The sequence below is a fragment of the Aptenodytes patagonicus genome, chromosome 2, assembly GCF_965638725.1.
Source record: "Aptenodytes patagonicus chromosome 2, bAptPat1.pri.cur, whole genome shotgun sequence".
Lineage (NCBI taxonomy): Eukaryota > Metazoa > Chordata > Aves > Sphenisciformes > Spheniscidae > Aptenodytes > Aptenodytes patagonicus.
The window spans coordinates 144045875-144067624 of record NC_134950.1 but is presented as its reverse complement, the minus strand read 5'-3'; the positions used below and the strand labels follow the sequence as shown (position 1 = coordinate 144067624).

The window sequence follows — 21750 nt, the reverse complement described above, 5'->3', positions numbered from 1 at the left end:
AATGAGTCTACGAGTTAAGTCCTAGCCCTTATATGTCAGCAGTAAAAATCCCACAGGCTTTACTTGGTCTACATTGTACTTAAGGTTTTAAGTACCTAGTGCCCAGCTGAGGCAATGGTCTTCCGTGACTGACCTCCGAATCAGGCACTGTGTAAATGCCAGATACATCGTCTCTGTGTGTGTGTGTGTGTGTGTGTTTAATATGAAAGCAGCTTTTGTTTTACAATTGCTGCTAGTGCCATAGGTTGTGGGGACTGGTTTTCATTAACATACTTAGGCTCTTGTGATTTAACACTATTACATGATCTGAGTGTTTGAAAATGACTTGAGCAGGCCCAATCCACAAAGTCTGCCACGTGTCTCAGTGCCCTTTCCCAAGGAAGGAGTTGTTTCACACTGCTGGCACGACGTGATTTCTTCCAGCAGCACAGCAGGAAGAAATCCTTACAGGTTTTAGAGGTTGTGAAAACCTGCATGGTTTAGCAACCCCTTCTTCATACACAGAAACGAAGGGTCTCCGCCACTTTCTTCCTCAGGGATAACACCACCACAGTTATACTGTAGCGGGATATTTTAAATATATGCTATTTGCTTTCGGAGCTAGAGGTCTGTAAATGCTGCTGTAAGGCTTCTGCTGTTCGACCATTATTTCATGTTGTCATTTTTATTTGAAGGCCCAACCATGGCCAAGAAAAGGAAACTTCTGTACTTTTCTTTTTGTGTTACATCTTCCAACTGGAATATTTTCAAGCACAATAGAACTGAACATGAGCTTTGGGGAGGGAGGAAGAGGAGAAAAGGGAATTAGCTAGAAGAGGTGATGACTCCAGTGGGGTACTCTGCAGTTTAGTTCTCTGGGGACTGAAAAATGCTTTCAAGCAGTCTGATGTTGCAACAGTCCAAAAGAGGAGAGAAAAAACCATGTCTGGTCTAGACCGACCAGAAACAAAACAAGGGACACTTTGAATTCTGAGACTCTCACCACAACTGAAAACTGTGCTCAGGCCAAGTAACTGGAAAATCAGTTTCTTGGGTTAGAGAAATGCTTCCCTGAAGAATCAGAGGCAGCTTTCCATTTTAATTGGTAACAAAATTATTATATTCTGAAGCATTGATTCTAACACTTGAACCAGTGCAAAGATTTCCAATCAAGGCTGTGAAAAGATTTGGATAGTTTCATATGGAGCTTAGTGAAATGCTACAGTGAAACAAATTTTTCTGTGACATTTTCTTGCCATTTGGCTGTGATAGTCTATCATTTGTCACAAAATGGAAAATAAGATCTGTCTTCCTAATGTACCAAAAAGAAGCCTGACTGCAAACACAAGTCAGGAAGAGGCAGAGGGACTGGAGCTGAGTAGTGAAACCCTAGATCAGGAGATGGTTATGAGAAATCATATATCAGGAGACCTGAGAATCCCCCAGCCAGGAGTAATTGAATGCGGTAATTGTTAAGGAGAGCTTTAAAAAGAAATGTTGAGTAAAAGTTACTTACAAGGTGCTTGTTTTAAGAGGGAAGTGTAGTAAATTTCAGGACAAATTTTTAAGTGGCAATACTACAGGCACGGCCTATGCTGTAGGCAAAATAAATTTTCTGAACTAAATGACTCCTCTCAGTCAGTCAGGCTACAGTGTTTGTTTTCAGGGTGAAATATGTATTTCCTTCATTGCAGTGGTACAAGGATGGCTGAAGCCTGAGAGGAGGACTCTAGGGATCTGGTTGAAATGCCTGGCAATACCACCTGCTCCTTATGGGATGAGGGGTGAACTTTGCAGAGATTTGCACTGCAGAGCACGGGATAGGATCAGAAAACCCTTTTGGGATGTGATGGACTGATATGTGAGTAGTATTTCATATTGCAAGAAACAAGAAAATTTAGGGGTTTTTCTCTTAGTCCTGCACTTTTAAAACTGGTATATTATTACTAGTCTGCTCACTGTGGAAGACGTTAGGCTAAATATGTTAATTCCAGGGAAAAGTGCCCTACAATCTTCTAGATTAAAGTGATATGTAAGTGCCAAACATTATCTATATTATTTTATGATTAAATTTTAAAACAATATTTTCTTCAATAAGATTCAGTCAATATACCTGAGTCTGGTAAAAGTAATATGACTCATACAGCCTATACTTTACCAATATGTGAAGCCTCTTTTACAAAAGAGCAACACAGCACTTCAAGATAACAAAAAATCAAGGGAGTTTGAAGATACTAGCCAGTCCGTTTTTGTAGTGCTGTGATTTCTTCTTGCTCTTGTAGGACTGCAGTCAAGGAAGATACAGACAGACCATATTTTTCAGATGATTAAAAAACGTATAGATGGAAAGTGGAGGAAGAATGTCACATACTTCTGTTCAAGTCCTTTAGGTGCTGTGGCCATATGATAGTTCCAGACATTAATTCATCCAATTTTACCCTTTCTTTTCCTAATGTTCCCTTTTCATCTGACAGCCATTAGAAAGCATGACTTCTCTGTACTAGTTCATAAGGACAAGATCATGTGTTGGGAATGTGCTGTATCAGGGATGGGGAACTCTAGAAGGATGACCTGGAACTTTTTAATGTTCCTGCAACGCACATTTAAGTGTCTTTCTGGGTAGGGGGCAGAGATACCTTGCATGCATATGATTCTTGCGTGCAAATATGCTTGCAAGCTCAGGCTCACATGAAATTCTCATCTGAAATTTGTTGCCTGTTGCACAGAGCTTAGGCCAAGATCTGTTCACCTCTGTTTTTTCAGTATTCAGCAGTGAGCAGTCTTCCCTGCTTTGGCTAACTGAAATACATTTTAGGAGGCAGCTGCCTATTGCCAAGAAGAGCCCGCATGCAAGAATATTTCCATCTGGGATGACTAACATGTGCCCAATGTACGTCCAGTCTCACATCCCACTCTGCAAACAAAATCCACTGATGAATTAATTCTCTTCTTGCTTCAAAGGGCAGTCAAAAGATGAAAGTGAAAAACTGGACATATTTCAAAAAATTACATTATATGAAAAATAGGTCATTCAGCCAGATTGCAAATCATAGATTTTCAAAAATGTGAAATGTCAAGCAGTCCTATTTGAAAAAATATGTGTGTCCTTGCTTGTTGCATATTTTGCTAGTGATGGAAAGAACATGTTCAAAAAGGAAAGACAGTGTTTTAACTCCTTCTCCGGATAATGCCAGCAATATTCAACTTGTTTGATCCAAGCTTACATCAATATAAACATGATGCATTGTCCTTGCTCAGTTTGTAATTCTTTCATAACTGAAACAGCAAAATTAATTTGAACAGTTGTAAATATAAAAGTGATGCAACAGTTTCTTGTATTTCACAGTTGCAAATATCAAGTCTGCTTCTTGTGAAGACACTTGATTTTATTGAATGCGTCATATGCATGGCTGATCCTTCTCATGCACTGAAGGAATGTCAATGCTGATATAAAACCCCATATAATAACCCACTGGCTTCTTATATATCAGTGACTCAGGCAATAAAATATATAATTGTGATGCTAATTAAATTGCTATTTTAAAGATATGTCTTTAATAAAGGGATTGTTTGCACCTACCCAGAATTAAAAACAGAGCTGTCGGTCTAATGCAGTATAGCTGTCAATACTTAAAACAATACACAGAAGCTGCAACTCCTTAGCTAGTCTCAGAGGCGCAGGTCTGAGGAGGTGTAAATCCTCCACCCAAGACAAATGCACAACATGCTGCCTGCTGTTTAACTGGTGGTACGTATATTAGCAGAGCAGAGGCCTATAATTACATAAATCCTAAAAAAAATTAGCTGTTTAGTGAACTATTTGAGCGGTACCAGTGCTAACTGCCTAAAACGGGCAATCCAAAACTTAACCAACAAAGATGATGTTGACCCAAGCAAAACAGTATTCATCTCAAGAATTAAAACCCTAAGCCAGTGTCATGTGCAGCCCTCTCAGATGTAATTATTGTATTCTAGTTTGTCCTGAATGTGCCCGGTATGTTTTTCCATGCTGTAAAAATAAATACAGTGATTTAAAACCCTAGAAAGTCCAAGCAGGTAATAAATAGTCCAGCTCTGTAGAAATGTGGGTCTGACTTTCTAAGATCATCTGTGCTCTCTGTGAACATTTCGTCCAATTCAGCACACCTGGGCATTTCTTCTGCAGGTGCCAGGGGCTTAGCCACGTGTTTACAGGCTTCCCCCTCCATTTATTGCAATTCCAAAGTGGTTATCCATCCTTGTGGAGGCCAAGGCAAAGGTGAGGCATAGAGCAGGCTCATTGGAGCTAGTAGTTGGGCAACATTCGAATATTAGTAGTTTACATGCAGATTAAACAAAACCAGGTTTGTAGGGAGAGATCATACTTCTTTATTAGAGCAACTTCTGTAGTCGGAAAAAACAGGCAAGCTTTTAGACAGACAAGACCACTTCTGGTCTGGAACAGAAGCAGGAGTGTTCAAAGCTAAGTTCAAGCTGAGAACAATTGCTCTGCTTTTACTTCATCATGTTAAACAAAGCACTGTTAGGACTGATTGGCCACCTCCTAGAGACTGGACAGTCATCGATCTCTGAGTTAAGAAGGAACGGTATTTGGTTCAGCTATGTCAGTCTATGTTAATCCCACAAATGGTTCCACCAGCTTCAGTGGACAAACATCTTTAACCTAAGCATTTAGTGATCATTTCCACTGAGGAATTGTTTATTTACAGTAAAAGGCAGGACTCTAGGCTGAAACTCTGAAGCCAACCCTCTATTCTTCACTGAGCTGCTGGTCTACTGAGTGATCTATAGTGAGTGGGTCTATCTGTCAGCTTCTGTGTGGTAAATGGGCATAATAAAACTGGCCTCCTTGCAAAGTCCTTTGAGATCTACAAAGGAGAAGTGTTACACAGCAGCTATACACTTCGTTACTCGCTCTTTTTCATGTGGTTCCTTTAATAGACATTTGGGTTCTGATTTAGATCTTCTGAACAGGGTGTAACACTATTGGTGCTAGTAGCAACTCTGTGTTTGCCAAATGTGACTAGAAGACTCCTACGACTGTGATGTAAGCAATTAAAAAGTTATTTCTCTAAACTTCCCAATGTCAGGTATGCTCTTAAATAGGGAAAGGCTATTTGTGTTCAGGAACTACAGAAGTGTCTTCATCTCCCTGAACAATTACTGCGATGGCACATCCAATCTGAGTAGGCACATATGGAAACAAATAACCCTGTAGGTGCTCACAGATTCTCCAATAAATGTACAATAAATGTTATCTTTTTCACATTCAAATAAAACACAGGAAAATGAATGCCGAAGCATTTCCCATTATTCTGTACTGTATGTGTATGTGCACAGTCAAATGTACAAATGCATAACCATACTTAGGCACAATAGCAAATTTATGTACTGTGAACATGTGTAAGTATGCATACATTGGCATTAAATAGTGCACAATATAAAAAAAAAAAAGACAAACATTCAGGTTGCAAAGCCAAGCAACATTGGATATTCCAGAATGCAGGTTTCCTGGGCATTCTTAATTAGCCCTTTTGAATATGTATGATGATACAGTTTTAATTACATGATAACGCGTAGGGTTTTTTTCCTTAACAGATTCTTGTTTCAGCCAGTCAATGAGGAGTCAGTTTTTTAAACTTCTGGTTTTTCTCTTCTTCCATTATCTTTTTCTGGTGCTCTGGCCTCAGATCTCATGTTAATGCACATGGTCTAAGCGTTACACTGGACACAGAAAACATTAATCCCCTTCCAAGCTTTTGTTTCTCTGGTGCTCCCATAACAGCATCTTAATATGCCCCAAATCCTGATGAACGTATCTCTGCAACACATCTGCGCAGGGTGAGAATACTATTATCTTCACAATATTATTGCCATCATGCAAAAACACTGAAGCACAGGGAGAAAAAGGACAAAAATGTCAGAACGACAACGTTCAGCGAAAGCTGAGAGATGTGGGAGCTTTCGCATGCGTAGCATTTCCCTAGCACTTTCTCCACTCAAAGCACAGTCCCAGTTGACTTCAGCTCTCAGCACTTCTGCATTTCAGGCCCCAGGTGTCTCTTGTTGAGCACCCAGAAAATGAGGCCAAGCACTCGAGGGAGGAAATTCCAAAATGATGTCATCATGCCTACACGTGGGGAGAGGGAAGGAGCTAATCGTGCCCAGGCAATCCAAATTCTGGCATTTGCTAACATTTTAGCATTTGGCTCACAACCATATTGTTCTTTTAGCTGAGTTTCTCTGTGCATGAGTATACATTTCACTGTAAATAAATAAGGACATCTGAACTGTGTCTAACCTGCTAAAAACTCTTGCACTGCCTTCCCAGTAAAACTAATTTATTGATGTGTGTGCCCTTGGAAAAAAGGCATGGCACGTGTTGTAATAACCTTTACTTATTTTTCCTGCTGCAATTAAATCTAGGGAAAGCTAGGGAAACTTGGTTTTGATTGTTCCCAGAAGAGCAAGGGAAGTAAAGAAGATCTACCTTAATAGGTGCGGAAGTATCAATACACTCCACTGCTCCAGCTGTGCCTCAGCCATTCATTCCTTCTCTGCTTTAGAAGCAGGAACAGACAATAGGCAGGCAAACAATTTGGCACCCAAAATCCAGGGGATCAGGGACTTCTAGGGGACAGGGATAAATTTGCTTCACGTCAGTCTGAAAACCCGCTACTAAACCTCAAGATTTACATTTGTTACATTGTCCCTATCCATTAGCAAATCAGGCATTAAAAAGCATAGCATGCTGCCTTAAAAATCCCAAGATGTTCAATTAAATACTGGTTTATTTTTGGTTTGCTTCCTGCAAGTTTTCTCAAACCGTTCCCCTTTTGAAACTTCCCTGCACAAGCAAACAGGTTGGAAACAGGTTAAAAATGGAAGCTGAAATCCGTATGTAAACAGCTGGCTCCAAGAGCTGGTGCTCAAGGGAACGAAAACTTGTAATGCAAGACTCACAAAACTCTTGCGGGAGTTGGCTTCATTAGGTATCTACCATAAGCGTGTCTGTGTGCATATATCTGTACACCGTTGTGATCCTATCTGTGTCTGCATATGTACCTGAGGTTAGCAGAGTATTCACTCCCTGCTGTGCCGGTCACTCCTCTCTCTTCTCATACGTCTCATCTGTTCTTTGAAACTGGGAGTGCCTCTCTCTTTCATACATCCCCATCTCCGCTAGCTCCACAGACTGATGGCAGAAGGACCTTTTTTTACCCCTCCTATGTGTGTACAGCAAGTGAGCTTTTCTCAGTGACTCTCTGCTGACTGCATCGAATGTTATCTACCTTTCAGCCAGTGGACAGAGCAATGTGTTTACCTTGCCCAACTGAAACGTCCTGGCTTACTCTCTAAAAGCTCTTCTCTATAGCCCTTCTATATAGGGTACCTAGGGAAATGTAATTGCCAAGGGAGGCATCATGAATACCCTACCTTTACCCCATTCTGAGTGGCTGTTTCCTCTCCTGGTCTGAAAAATCCCTGATAAAGGGGTGGCATTAGTTAGTAGTGCTTTTAATTCTTGAAATGCCTCCCCATCCATGCTGGATTCCTCCTCCCTTCCCAGCCTGGGGAGCACATGATTATCCCTCCTCCCCGACGACTGGGGAGCCAAGCTTTCCCTCTTGTCCTTGCAGCCGTCGCTAGCAGTAGGGGGAGCGATGGCAGATCTTATGCCAAGATTTCCTCTTTTTCCCAAGAGGGAAAAGCATATCTGTCCATGCTGAGACACTTCCTTACAGTATGTAGCTAAGCGATGCTCTCCAGCCAAAATGTCAGCTAGCAACTTGCACTCTGTGGGCTTCTGGGGGGAGAAATCCTAGGGTAGGCAATGTGGTGGGAATAGTATGGTGCCTATTACATTATTGAAAACAAAATACAGCTGCATGTTACTGCTGGCTGAATGCAACCTGTCAGCACCAACATCTCCCCAAGAAGCCAGGACTGATTGCAGCCAGCCTTCGCAGGAGAAGGTGCCAGTAGCTGAGCAGTTGGAGAAGTGTGACGTGTTGCCCCCTGCCCGCTTCCAGGCCGTGTTAACACAGCAGTGTTAGAGCAGGGAGTGTGCCTGGAGAAGCACCATGTCGTGAGGAACCGTGTGGTGACAGGCAGATTGCTCAGAAAGCCCCAAAGGAACTGCAGCGGTTTTGCTGATGGCTGAATGCCCCAGGGCTGGGACAACATGCGTTCTCTCATGCGATGGACCGACCCGGGGCACCAGTGGTGCTTGCTATACCTTGATGGTGCATCAGGCTCCAGAATCACTCCAGAATAATTCCTCCATGGCCCACAGATTTGCTTATCCTAATTGTTAATTACTGTAACTCCCTCTTTTAGGACCAGGTCTATTTTCAGTCTTCGTAGTTCACTGAATCTAGAAGGCTGAGCGTCCCTACCCTCTCATGAGTGGGAGTGGGTTGGGTGCTGGCCCTGGGCACTGGAGAATGAATCACGTTGCTGTAGCTGGGAACAAGTAATGAGGGTTAGGTAGGCTTTGAGCCATTTTGGTGCATCACTGTCTTTCCAGCTCTGCTTGTATTATGTTTTGGTCTGGACAATCAGAACCCTTGTAACTTCAGACAGAAATCAAGAAATGAATGGTTTGCCCTCCTGAATAAAATGAGAACATGTGAGTGTGGGGAGAGAGGGGATGGGAGAGAGGCATTTGCATAGGTCAGAAAAGGTCATTAAAACATCTGGCAGTAGTAACTGACATGTGTCAAATTTTAGTGTTCATTAAATTCGTATTAATGCAAGAATGGTTCTTAAGCTCCAAATGCCACTTTTGGTTGCTGTGTTCCCCCAGTTGATGGCGATGACTTTTCAGAACTGTACCATGCTTGTTTGCTTGCTAGTGGTATCTGACCTGAGGTCAGATTTCTATTTAACCCCTTCCTGTAGGTCAAAAGACAAATTAATCTGGTGAGAATTGAATTGGAAATGAGGTGTCTGGATAGCAGGTGTCCTAACCATGGAATAGCTGCCAGGCTGAAACATGTTTGCATCTGTTCTTATGCCATCCAAGAAGTCATCTCCGAGGTCAGGGAGATATTCAGCTGACATCTGAGATGGGAAGTTGCCACAGGGAGCACAAGTGGCAGGTGCACTGTGTTAGCAGATTTTCTTGCAGTCTGGGGGTAATTTCCGAGAGTGTCACTTTGAGTATAAATGTAGACATTTCCATTTATTGTGCACTTTGCTTTACCTGTGTTTACTACCAGTTTATAATCATAAAGAAGATACACTATTTCCCTCCCCCTTAAAGAGGTGAATCCCACAAATCTTTTTCTTCCTTTTTTTTAGAGGATGAAGATGATGAAGAGATGGTGGAGCCAAAAGCACAGAATGACTTGGAGATGGAAAATCAAGACCAGAAGCAGGAAGTGAAAGAAGGTACTTAAAAAAATGAAAAGGATTTTGTTACAGCTTTAAAGGACTGAATGCTGCAAGTAGTTATTCTCATAGGTAGCTTCCATTATTGAGAACACTGTGAAATTGAAACAGTCACCAGTTTTATTGATTCAGAACCACGAGTGGCATAAAAGCAGAAAATTGTATCCCAGCGACCCAGCTGGTAGGTCTGAGAAGCTTGTGAAAGGCACAAGACTTAGGCTGTTTAGAAGAAGCAACATGTCCTCATAATTTGGGAACAAAGTAGAGATTCTTGGATTCCAGGACTGGTGCTTACTTGTCCTCTGGCTCAAATAGCCTGCTTACATGAAAGATTTAAAATGTGAATGCCAGGCATTCCAGCAGCTCCATAAAGTTGGTTGGTCTTCAGAGGTACTTAGAGCCAGTAACTGTCTGCCTGCTTGAGAGGGGCAAACTTAAACCTAGTGGTGGTCAGGAATCTTCCAGCAGAAAACCATTCCACTGGAAAATGTTGACTGTCAAAATCAAAATTTTTGTAGGAGCTGCCCCCAGGGAACTTAAGGTCAAAGCTGAAGCCAGACAGGTCCAGCCCTTCTATCCATTTCTCTGGAGTGAGACACTGTCGAGGGTTACAAGAGACAAAAATTCAGGTTACTACTTCTTTCTGGTGCAGACAAGAGACACGTGTCGAAGTGGTGCATGTCAGCACTGGACACAGTAGATATCCTGGGTGTCTCTTGTTTGCTTCTCTTGGACCCGTTCTAGCTTCCGTAATTAGAAGAGGGATGTGAAATTTGGTCTTCCTCATCTGGGAATTTACTAGAGTACTGGCTATTCTGGTGTGTCACTTTGAGCAGTCAATGCTCACCCCTGTGTGGAGTGGAGGAAAAGAGCTGAAATATCAGCAGCTCCAGTGTGAGAGGAAATGAGTTTCTTCTCCAGCTCTGTATCTCCGGGACTGCTCACAACGCTGTTTACCCCCTTGAAAGGTAACTTACTTCCTCAGGTAGGGCCTAAGCCACTTCTTGCTGTGGAGATCATTATCAGGATGATTCTGTGACCGTGGCTTTGTTTTTCACAAGGTAATCTCACTATGGGAAAAATATGGAGTCATTTTACAGAGAAGCCCATGAAATTGTTAACTGTGAATACAGCAGTGGATGCTCCTTTCTCATGCAGGGGAGCCTGGCATGATTTACATCAGTGTCCAAAAACCTGAGTCTGGTGTATAGTGCCCATATTCGCTATCCTGACATACTGAAGTGAGCTGCAGTACCAGCCATGCTGTTTTGATTTTAAATTGATCTTTCTTCCTTCTTAAGAGCTTCATAGAAATGATGCCATAAGTCTGGCGATGTCCGTTGCTCATTAGGTCCTTGTAGAAACACGGAGGGGGGAACTCATTCCTCCCACTCCTCATCCTTCTGCTTCTCCCACCGCCCCCAGCCACCGCTGCTGTGGGCAGAGGGGAGCAGCAGCAGCAGCAGTGACAGCAGGAACAGGAGTCACACAAGAGTCTGCAAAGGCAGAACTGAAGACATGAGCAAGAAACATGGCAACACAGAAAAACTTACTTTTTCCTGAAAATTATCCTTCCTCCCAAAACTGTGGCATCAACTCACATATGGGCTTTAGCAGTCACTGGACCTAACACAGTATCTCTTTTACTGATAACAACAGGAAGCCATAAAAACCGGTACCACTGCACTTATGCGCTGTCCTGAGTTGCTGAATGTCCCTCTAGTATTCAGCTTACAGCTGATCCCACCCCCATTTATTTCCATGTAAAAGTAACGCTAGTGCTTATACCTGGGGAGAAAGCACAAACTCCTGCATGAACAGAAGAAGAAAAAATCTAAATACATTCCTGAACTGATTTATTGCACTTTTTCGTGGGTTTTCAAGTTAGCCTTTTATGTACTTTGCTGACCAAGTGCCACTGCCAACATTTTTATTTCTTTGTTGCATTTTAGTCTCAGGGCAGTGTTCCCCTTCTCTGCCTAGCAGACCCCCCGGGAACGGTAGATCAACTGGGCTAGTTTAGCACTAGTCTCAGACACACAAACTGCAGGCTATAAAAGCAAGGCACAGCTTGTTTTAGCAGAACCAGCTTTGGGAGGTGCTAACACTTGACTGGGTTCAAGGAAGAAGAAAGCATGCTCATTGCCTGATAGAAAGTGAACTTGACCTGCAGTACGTGTTGTGACGGATAAAATAGTGGCATGCTGATGACTGGCATTAAATGCTGTGAATCAAATGAAGCCGTCGTCCCCAAATTGACAGGGAATGGAGTCCCATTTTTAGCGGTTGGTGTCGTTCTCTCCCTGTTGGCTTTAGCCCTTTTGCCAACAAAATCCTGTTTTCCTCTCTGTTGTAATCACTCTTCTCATGTTCTGAGCAACATTCAGAGTTTGAAGCCATCGTTTGTGTTTCATGGAAGTGATTAAAACCATGTTACAAGTCAAACAGGAGTTTAGAAGAACATTTCCTGTCGGTGCTGCACTCTGTGTGCCTACTCAGAATTAATAGCTTTTCTGCAAATTAGCACATAATGGGTTAAAAGCATGTTTATGTTGGCATTAAGTACTCTGGCTTCTTTTTCTCTGCAAGGCAAGACAATATTTTGCAAACTTTTTAAAGAATCTCTAATAGATATTATAGTGGCGCCATTCACACTGCTATATAGTAGTTAAGGCTGTGTCAGCACTTCCATTATGAATCCTGTTTTTCAGGGATTTATAACCCAGCCGTAAAAATTTGCTCTGGGCTGAAATTTGGTTTCAGCTCAGGGAGCACATTTTTTAACAGATTAAAAAAAAATCAGCATGGCTTTTTTTGAGTTATAGGAGTGTAAGAAAAAAAACCATGGGAGAGAGAAGTATGGGAAGAGAAAGGCAGACAATTTTTTTTATGAATATAACTCAAAAATAGGTCAGGATGAAAAATAAAGATTGGATCCAGTCTGTTCAGTCTCCCTCTCCCCAGGCCAACAGGACAGGAGTGCTCTATTTTTATAATGGTATTTTAAGAGGAAATGTGATTTTTTTTTCTCTGTGGTTTATAGGTAGTCCAGTTTAATTCTACAGACATGTGTTGCATGCTTAATTTCCTCATCTTCCCCTTGCACACCCCAGAGTTGCTCTGCAGGGTTTGGTGGGATTATTCAGCAGGCACACAGTGTAGCCTGCCTGGCACAACACCTCTTGTGGCACTTCAGTGCCATGGAGGTGCTAAGGGCAGAGGAGCAGCTCGAGCCCCCCAAAGTGTTTCTGGAGTGGGAGGTGAAGACCTGGCTTGTTGACCATTTGAAGCACATGAAGCCTTGGCACCCCCTTGTGTTTCTTCCATGGGCTGCCTGTTGCCACCCATGTCTCAGGTGCATGGTCTCCTCACCGTCCTTAGAAGAGCCGAGTGTGGGATACCTGCTGGTGAACTGGGCTGGGCTCTGTCTGTTCCCATCCCCTCCAAACCACGTAAACAAGAGACTGGTCCCAAACTGTGGCATCAAGCGGGTTGGGGCTTTCCATCACCAGAGAGCTCTGGAGCTCCACCTAAGGCGCCTCTTTGTGTCAGTAGAAACCACATGAACAGCGGGACAGGCTGGGTCTTGAAAGTGGGCCTCAACCTGCATTTATCTGAAGCCATGGATATATCCACAGAAAACTGCATGAAAGGCTGTGATGGGGGAGGCTGGGATCTGCAGCTTCAAAGATCTGCTGTGCCCCCCTCTTGCCCTGGCCCTGTGCATGGGGCTCGGGTGTCCACACAGCACGTTGCGGTGGGGGAGATGGTTTAGCTCTCGCCAGCTCAGGCTTCAGTATCAGAGAAGCAGGACAGGTTGCCAGTTTTGCCCCTGTGAACTCACTGGGGTTTGTAAGAGCCTGTAACACCACGGTTTCACTGTTGCCGACACCACAGCGAGCTCAAGTGTGCCAGCCCATCCTGATAGCCCGGCTCAGGTGTGCTCAGGGACGGTGCTCAGCATGGCCCTTGGAGAAGCACGATCAATGGGAACAGCCCTGCCTGGCACAGTTTTGAATTTAAGGCTCTGGACCCTGCTACTCCAGAACTGAAAAATCCCTACATGCACCTCGAAATCTCCCTTTACATGTTCAGCAGTTGTGCCATATCGGCCCATATCAAACCAGGACACAGCACATATCAAGCCTGACATGAAAGTGAGAAGCCCAAGAAAAACAAGAGAATCACAGGGTATCGGCAGACAAGGACTAAAAGCTGCTGAGAGCCCCTTAGCACCTTGCAGTTCTCACACTGTACATTTCTACCGTTCTCGGTCATCAGCACATCTAAAGTTTACATGGGTTTAAATACACGCTAAAAGAAATAATACAGCTCTTAAAAGGGTTTTACTAATCTCCTCCTGTCTCTCGTTATATCTCTGGGCTCATAACAAGGCTGCTTCCTGCTTTACTGTTTTTATTAGTTCACCCTTTCTTTAATTCACTTATTCTTTCTGTTCTTTTTTTCTTTTTTGCCTTTAATGGACTTCATTTCTTTTGTCATGTTTTTACAATTGCTTAGGTTCCAGGAGAATACTTTTTATATTCTATTACACTTATTTAAATGTGGGTCTTTTTTCTGGTTTGTTTTGGGTTTTTTTTTTAAATATCTTTTTGGCTCCCTTGGGAGAAGACTCAAATCCTGGTATTTAAATTTTTGTGAATTTGATCCTGCACTGTTATCACAACTATTTATATTATATTTACTACAAACTTGCTTCAGCCAGATAAGAACAAGCCTGCAGCATTTTTTATCTTAGTTCCTAAAGATCCAAGGAAATGTTTTCATATCAATTTTTTTTTTCTGTTTTGTCCAAGGAAATTTGTGGACAAAGGACCTGATGTGAAAGATGGTATTTCTGTGGATCATGTTAAATCACATGTGAAATAAAAAAAATGCTGTTCTTTTTCAGAAATGTGTTGAATAAATCTGTTGTTTTCACGTCACATTCAATTTTTGTTACATATTCTAGACGTTTTTGCTCATGCACAAGTGTACAATGTCTTTTATTATGGATATACCTCGCATTTGCTTCCCCTGCAGTGCCCTCTGTGTGTATATAACTGCACAGTGTTTTAATTTTAAATGTAAATGTAACTTCCATTTTATTTTGTACAGTATTATACATTAACATGAGTACAGGGCTTCGTTGATACATGTTGTTGACCTCATAACCCCAGAGCCACCCAGACAGCACCCTGCTTGCGGGTACGCCATCCCATCGATGTTTCAGTGGGTCCGTGGAAAGACAGGATGCCCACTGGCCCTGTTCGGCAGAACTTGGTGGCTGGACCATGGGTCGTCCTGATGTGAGCTGTGCGGGGCCACGGATGGGTTCAGCTCCTCCGGGCGGGAAGCAGAGCACAGGCACAATAGTTCATTACGAAGCTACGGTATAGAAACAAGAGCAAAGTGTGGGTCATCCTTTGCAGGAGCTTTCATTGCACTCCAAGCAATAAGCACGTAACTTTTAGCACTGGTAAGCTAAGCATCGCACTAGGCTTCGTTAGACATGGGAGGTTAGATGTGGTTTGTTTGGTTTCTATGCCAGGGAGAGCAGAAACTTGAAGACAAATGCTGTATTCTTACAGGGAATTTCTGAAGATATTGTCACATCACATAGGTCTCTGTGACAAAACAAAACAAAACAAAAAATACTTTGATCAGCTACTTATGTTTCTCAGGGTTTTCCTTGAAGAGAGCCTGTGTCTCTTGAAAGCTGAGATCAAAGTAACTGTAAGCCCCCAGATAGGAAGAAAAATTGCAGAAAATTACGTAGATTCTTTTTATTTTATTCGAGGTAATGGACAGACAGAGAGAAGGAACAAGGGGAAAATGGTAGTGGCTCTGAAAGATAAATGGTTAGAAAATCTTCATATTTGAAAGAACAAGCCTGTCTGTTTTGGGTTTTTTGCTTATACTTCATGTATTTGCAGTAGTTACAGCAATGTTTTACACTGGAAAAAGTAATGATGTTAACATTCTTGTAAGAAGAGATTGCCTCAAATAAAACTTCAGAGGCAGCCGAACGAAAGAAGAAAATAAGGTTAAAATATGAAGCTTAATATCGCCAGGGGGCATCTGGTGTGTCAGTCAGATGAGTGAGGTAAGCTGATTTATGCCCTACAAACTTTAGCCAAGGTGTTTCTAATGCCAAAGAGGGTTTAATAGACTGCTGGCCTCCCACAGATCATTGCTAACTGCAAGGGAGATTTTGCTGAGGTAGAACTGCAATCGTGTGTCTCCATTGCTTGTGAACACTCCACAGCTCCCAAGCTGTTTATTTTTTGCCTTTTCCCTTTCTATTGATTTTTTGTTTTATTTTCTTTGCCAGTTATAGCCGGCAAATGGCTGAGTAATAAATTTATATTTCCAAGCTGTAGAGAGGATTTGATTTAGCAAATAATTTTTACCATTTGGAGCAGTTTAAAATGAGTTTTCCAGTTGCGTTTGCAGTTATTTTCTCCCCTTTTATGCCATTTTGCTGCATTGTCATGCTTGTTGTCTTTGATTCTCGGAAAGCGATGCTTTAGCGGTGACAGTGGGATATTGCCTCATTACAGGCTTCCTTGCCAGATGAGTTCCCTTAGTGCCAATTACTATTCAGTAGTGGATGCTGCAATAGGTCAACCTGTACTTTTTGCTAGTCATTCTTTTTTTTCACATGCATTGCTTCTGTCTAAAGCACTTAGAGGCAAATTGTGCTCCCGCCTTGGTAATTGTTGCTCTGCTACTCAGGGGGACTGTGCGGGGGGACGTAGATATTCTCTGGATGTGTGGAGCTCCACAGGGACCACTAACCTGGTGGTAGGAGGCATAGGGCCAAGGCCACGGGAGATCATCAAAGGCTAAAGTTTCTAACTTTTTAGCTGCTTTGTCTCCTGAGGGCAAAATTGCTCCTCCACCTTTTGCATTTTTCCTACCCTCTATATTTAGCCCAGGTATAGTGCAGAGATTTTGTCTTTCAGAGCTAACGCTTCGACCAGTTGAGGCAAACCTGAGCGTGGTGATAACAGCCTCTCCCAACCAAAGGGAGTGCTCTGAAAGCAAGTACACTGAAATTGGGGGGAGCTGAGTACTGCAGTAATGCTGACCATGTCACTATTCCTACCTGCTGTTGCGCCTTTCTGTCCATCCTTGTCCCTGGGGCTGGTGGTGGCATTGTACTTGGGCACCAGAGCTCACGAACCTAGTGTGAACCACAGGAAAATCAGACAGCGAGCAAGGGCTACATCTCAGTAAGTTTGGCATCCTGGCCTGTATCAGCAATAGTGTGGCCAGCAGGAGTAGGGAAGTGATCGTGCCCCTGTACTCGGCACTGGTGAGGCCGCACCTCGAATACTGTGTTCAGTTTTGGGCCCCTCACTACAAGAAGGACATCGAGGTGCTGGAGCGTGTCCAGAGAAGGGCAACGAGGCTGGTGAGGGGTCTGGAGAACAAGTCTTATGAAGAGCGGCTGAGGGAACTGGGACTGTTTAGCCTGGAGAAAAGGAGGCTGAGGGGAGACCTCATCGCTCTCTACAACTACCTGAAAGGAGGTTGTAGCGAGGTGGGTGTCGGTCTCTTCTCCCAAGTAACAAGCGATAGGACGAGAGGAAATGGCCTCAAGTTGCGCCAGGGGAGGTTTAGATTGGACGTGAGGAAAAATGTCTTTACTGAAAGAGTGGTTAAACATTGGAAGAGGCTGCCCAGGGAAGTGGTTGAGTCACCATCCCTGGAAGTCTTTAAAAGACATGTAGATGCGGCACTTAGGGACATGGTTTAGTGGGCATGGTGGTGTTGGGTTGACGGTTGGACTTGATGATCTTAGAGGTCTTTTCCAACCTTAATGATTCTATGATTCTATGATTCTATGATCTCCTTGATAGCTGAAAGTAGCTGTGTGGCATGGCACAGCAATTGGAAAATAATTTTGAACTGCAACTTTAAACTGTGTCACTCATTGTTTAATTAAACATTAAGATATGTGTGACAGGGCTGGGAGTTAAACTTTGATCTATACTGGGTGTTCTCTGAGGCACTGTGCTGAATTATCTTTTTTGGCTGCTGGTGTTTATGGCCTGGGGAGACTGCAAGGTCATTTTCACTAGTAAACACCTCAAATCTGTAATGTAAAGCCAATGCAGGAGACCTTTGATCGATAGTTAAACTCTAAGTATAAGTCTCTGTAATTTTGCAATAAATCTGTTTATGATATGTTGTTTGTGTACCTAATTATAAACTTGGAACAAAATTCCCTGTTAGCATAATTCCTGTGATGTCAGCAGAGCTTTTCATGCTGGGAATTTAAGCTAGTTGCAAGGTTGGTTTGGTGTAACTGTGAAGATACTAACGACATTTTTTGAAATACAAGTAATTCTGAAATACAACTAAAATGATGGTTTAAAAGCATATGTGGGCAAAGGCATAATTGATATACAACATTGCCACAATATCAGTATGACCCTGCTAGTGTAACTGAGAACAGAATTTTGCACCATAGCAGCATCCCAATTTTCTTTCCTCCTGATGCTCACATTTGAGTTGGAATTTGCCAACAGGTCATTAAACTGAGGGAGATAAAGCATTGGTGCATCCTGCAAAGATAGTATTTTTCAAATGAAGGGCCATACTGGGAATATTGGTTTGGAAGTAAAGGTTTAGCATCTCTGCATACATGTAAAGAAGCAACTTCATCTCGTGGGGGCCAGGCTATCCTGACTGGTGCCTGAGATGGCTCCTACCCCCTCCCAGGGCAGCTTTGGCCACGGCTCAGTGTTATTTGTTGCTCTGGCTCTTAGGATTCCTCTGCAAGGAATAAAACTGCCTTAAAGAAACTGGTGTTTGGTCGGTTGCTTTCGATTTTGCTGCCTCTGAGAATATCTTTTGTTATTTACTTCATTGCTTCACAAAAGCTCTAAAGCAGAGACAGAATTTATCAGTGACACCAAGGAGAAATGGGAAGAAGTGAAGGGAGAGATTATGTGACCCCTTTTAACACAAAGAACTGTAGTATAAGTTAAGAAGATTATTTTATCTTTGGCTCCTCTGACAGGTCCCCTGTTACATAAGTGTTCTGCTTTTTCGAGTTAGGTATTGCCTAAACGTCAGTCACAGCCATTTCCTGAAATAGGAACACCGAGTTTATTTAATTTGGGGAGTTTAAGTGTTTTTCATTTCAGAATAATAAATATATAAGATATAGGATCTCTTCTGTGTAAATGCTACATTCTGGGAATATACAGGAGTATGTTTAGATATACTAAAAAATTCTTAGTCATGATTTTAAGAGTAAAGCTTTGATTTTTGTCCTGACATTGCTACGGCAAGCTTTCATATCAAAAGAAACCCACTGAAAATGTTGATTCATTGGGAAAGGGGTGAAATGTCATACTCTTAACTACATCTTTTCATTTTCCAAGCTCCTCCTAGAGAACTGACAGAAGAAGAAAAACAGCAAGTTCTCCATTCAGAAGAATTCCTGATATTTTTTGACCGGACAATACGTGTAATTGAGCGAGCTTTGGCTGAAGATTCAGACATCTTCTTTGACTACAGTGGCAGAGATGTAGAAGAGAAAGATGGGTCAGTTTGGGGTTTGTTAGCATTTGTAAAATAACCTTTATAAAAAGAATTCCAGTGCCAGGAAGCCTTAATTTTAAAACTAAACTGAACATTTTTATAGTTAAGAAAAGTTTAAAACCTCGCCGTGAAGGCCTGGGTCACTTTGTTAGTCTAAATTATTTTGTAAAATAGCTTCCTGCTTTATTGCTCTGGGGTTTTTTCTTTGACGTATTATGTAGGTGGTTTAATTTTTTGTTTCATTTTTTGGGATGAAATTTCAAATTCTGAAGAAAAACATTAATAATTGAAATAGATAAATGTGTGTGTACACATGTATATGTAGATGTGCATGTGTACGTTCCAGTGTGCTTGCATCATGATATTTATACAAATTCAAATTGCTGTTGTTTATATTCCACTACTGCCTCAGGTCTGTAATGGATCCCACTGTGCTATGCATTGTGTGGATGAAAATGATGATCTCTCAAAGTGTTTGCAATCTAAACACATAAGATGAGAGGTGACAGGTTGTTGTTGTATTCAGCAATTGATAGGGGAGTAGAAGCAGCAAAACTTCTTAGTACGAGAGGAAGTATTTAGATTTCAACAGCTGCGTATCCATTGAAGCCTCATGGCAAATCAGTAGCTGTGCTGCACTGAAGTTACTTACTGGAGGTTACTCTAGAGCATTGCCCCTGGGACCAGCTAAATGCATCAGTGTGGCAGCAGCTGACCAGCACCGAGCTTCAGCCCATCCTAATGGTGCCAGAAGGCATCCGCCGTCTCCATCGCTGGGAAGAGGTGCTGTAACTTTAAGATTTCAGGAATCAAAAATAACAGATTGGGTTATAGCTTGGAGGTGAAGATTCAGAAAAAGGGGAGCTGAATGCCAGGGCCAGGTTCGGTCCTGAGAGACAAAGGTGGCAGAGGTGGCCCAGGGTGACCCAGCAGAGTCAGGAAGGCAGTGGGAAATTAAGAAATGTGATTTTGTGAAACAGATGTAAAGTTTGTTCCTTGGTGCAGATTTGTTATCAGCAAGACAGTCAGTGAGAGCAGTCAAATCAGGGTGGCAGACTTCCCCAGGCTGGGCAGAGATTTGAGAAGTAGTAGTCAGAAACTTTTGCATTGCTTTTCACAGCATTTGAATGCTGGTACTTCAAAAAGTGTCACTTTGTTTGAATTCACACAGAGATGTTCAAGCAGGAGCCAACCTTTCCTTTAACCGTCAGTTTTATGATGAGCACTGGTCAAAGCATCGTGTCGTCACCTGTATGGATTGGTCTCTTCAGGTAAGATGTGAAGCCGGGAGATATGTTTCCATATCCCTTCCAACTTCTCACTAAAAAAATACGGCCAGCCTCAGTTTGCCCTTCGTTCTGTAGACTATGATGTCATTTTTTAGCTAACAGCAGGGCCCTGAATGAGCGAATGCATGTTTCTCTGTAAGGAAGAGTGGTAGTGGGCAATAATGAAGCTGTCATTTTTTTGTGTATGTTACTTGGTCTTCAAAACCAGGATGTTGTATTAAAACTATAGGTTAACAAACCTACTAAGATGAAGGAGTCTTTACTTTTCCTCCCCCCTCCACTCCTTCAGCACATGGAAATTTTTTTAGGACAAAAGGTTTAAAACCAATTAAAAATAATTTACTAAATATATAGCAATTGATTTAATAAATAGTTAAACATAATAATAGAAATACAATAATATGTATAATATAAAATAAAATAAAAAATAAGAATAGTGAGGAATAAAATTTATTTTTCTAATACACTAAAACTCAAAATGTGAAAGTATCTGAACAACTTGAAAAGATTGAAAAGAGGTCTTCCAAAAAATGCTGGGTCCCCTCTTCAAGTGATGGAAGAGGAGGCTGCAGCTGGCCAGGGGGCATGCTAAAGCAGCATGCCTGGAATGTATCCAGTTTCTGTGCACTGCAAAGCATTGTCATATTGCAAAATAAAACTGACGATAGAGCTGCTTAAGCTTCCCAAAACCAATACAACCCCATCAGCAAAGCACAGAAACCAGGTTAATTAGTTACTCAGTTGGAGAGCTGGGATTAGCGCACACACACATCACCACAGGTCCTGTCAAATTCATTTGGTCCCAGTTTTGCTCCAGCCACCCTCATCCTCTCTGCTTTGTCCCTGTTAGCCTGTTCCTAGGTTCCAGCCTGGAGCAAAGCAGCTGGTTTCCCTGGGGAGGAAGCCAGGGAGACTCTGCTCCAAGGTCAACAATACAGATAACAACAAAACTGCTCCAGAAGGACAAGGCTTGAAAAATGCGAACACAAGCCAGTCTGCCTAGTTGGCCCCAAACCCAGCCTCAGACGTGCCCTGGTGCATCCAGAGCCCTGGTGCAGCCTGGTGTGGGTAGCAAAGATGCTATAAATGTAGCTCAGCCCAGTGCTAAGAACAAGCCTTGCTTAGCCTGCTCTTAGAAGTAGCTGCTCTTTCTGCACCATGTTAGGTGTTGCACGTGGAGACGCCATGTGTTTAAAGCCAAGTACGTAAATGGTGTGTGTGGGCTGGGGAGAGGCAGTGGATAAGGAGCACAGTGACTCTCGCATCCATCCTTCTCTCCTTCCCCTTGAAATGGCAGCAGGGCTGATTCCATCCCTCCGGGTACTTCTCAGGTAAGGTGGCAGCTGACTGCATAGAGGATGTGGCAGGCAGTAGGGAGGAGAGGAGCTGGAGGGTCTCAATGAGCATCGCCGGTAGGCTGTGGAAGTCTGGCTGTCCGATCGGGTGTCGTGCACAACAGCCAGCTGCAGAGAGGCTTCTGGTAATATCCAGCTCACACCCTGTGTGTGAAATGAAGGATTTATCC

The 21750-nt window shown here is 42.6% G+C and overlaps 1 protein-coding gene across 8 annotated transcripts in view; it reads left to right on the top strand.

The window, feature by feature from the left end:
- The window catches only part of DYNC1I1 (dynein cytoplasmic 1 intermediate chain 1), a 196629-nt gene that overhangs the window by 95747 nt on the left and 79132 nt on the right, over window positions 1-21750 (top strand). For all 8 annotated transcript variants that reach the window (XM_076331469.1, XM_076331466.1, XM_076331474.1 and 5 more), the window contains 3 exons: window positions 9286-9375; window positions 18777-18939; window positions 20108-20207. In XM_076331469.1, coding sequence (XP_076187584.1) covers window positions 9286-9375; window positions 18777-18939; window positions 20108-20207 — 353 coding nt within the window. The remainder of the gene's footprint in view (window positions 1-9285; window positions 9376-18776; window positions 18940-20107; window positions 20208-21750) is intronic.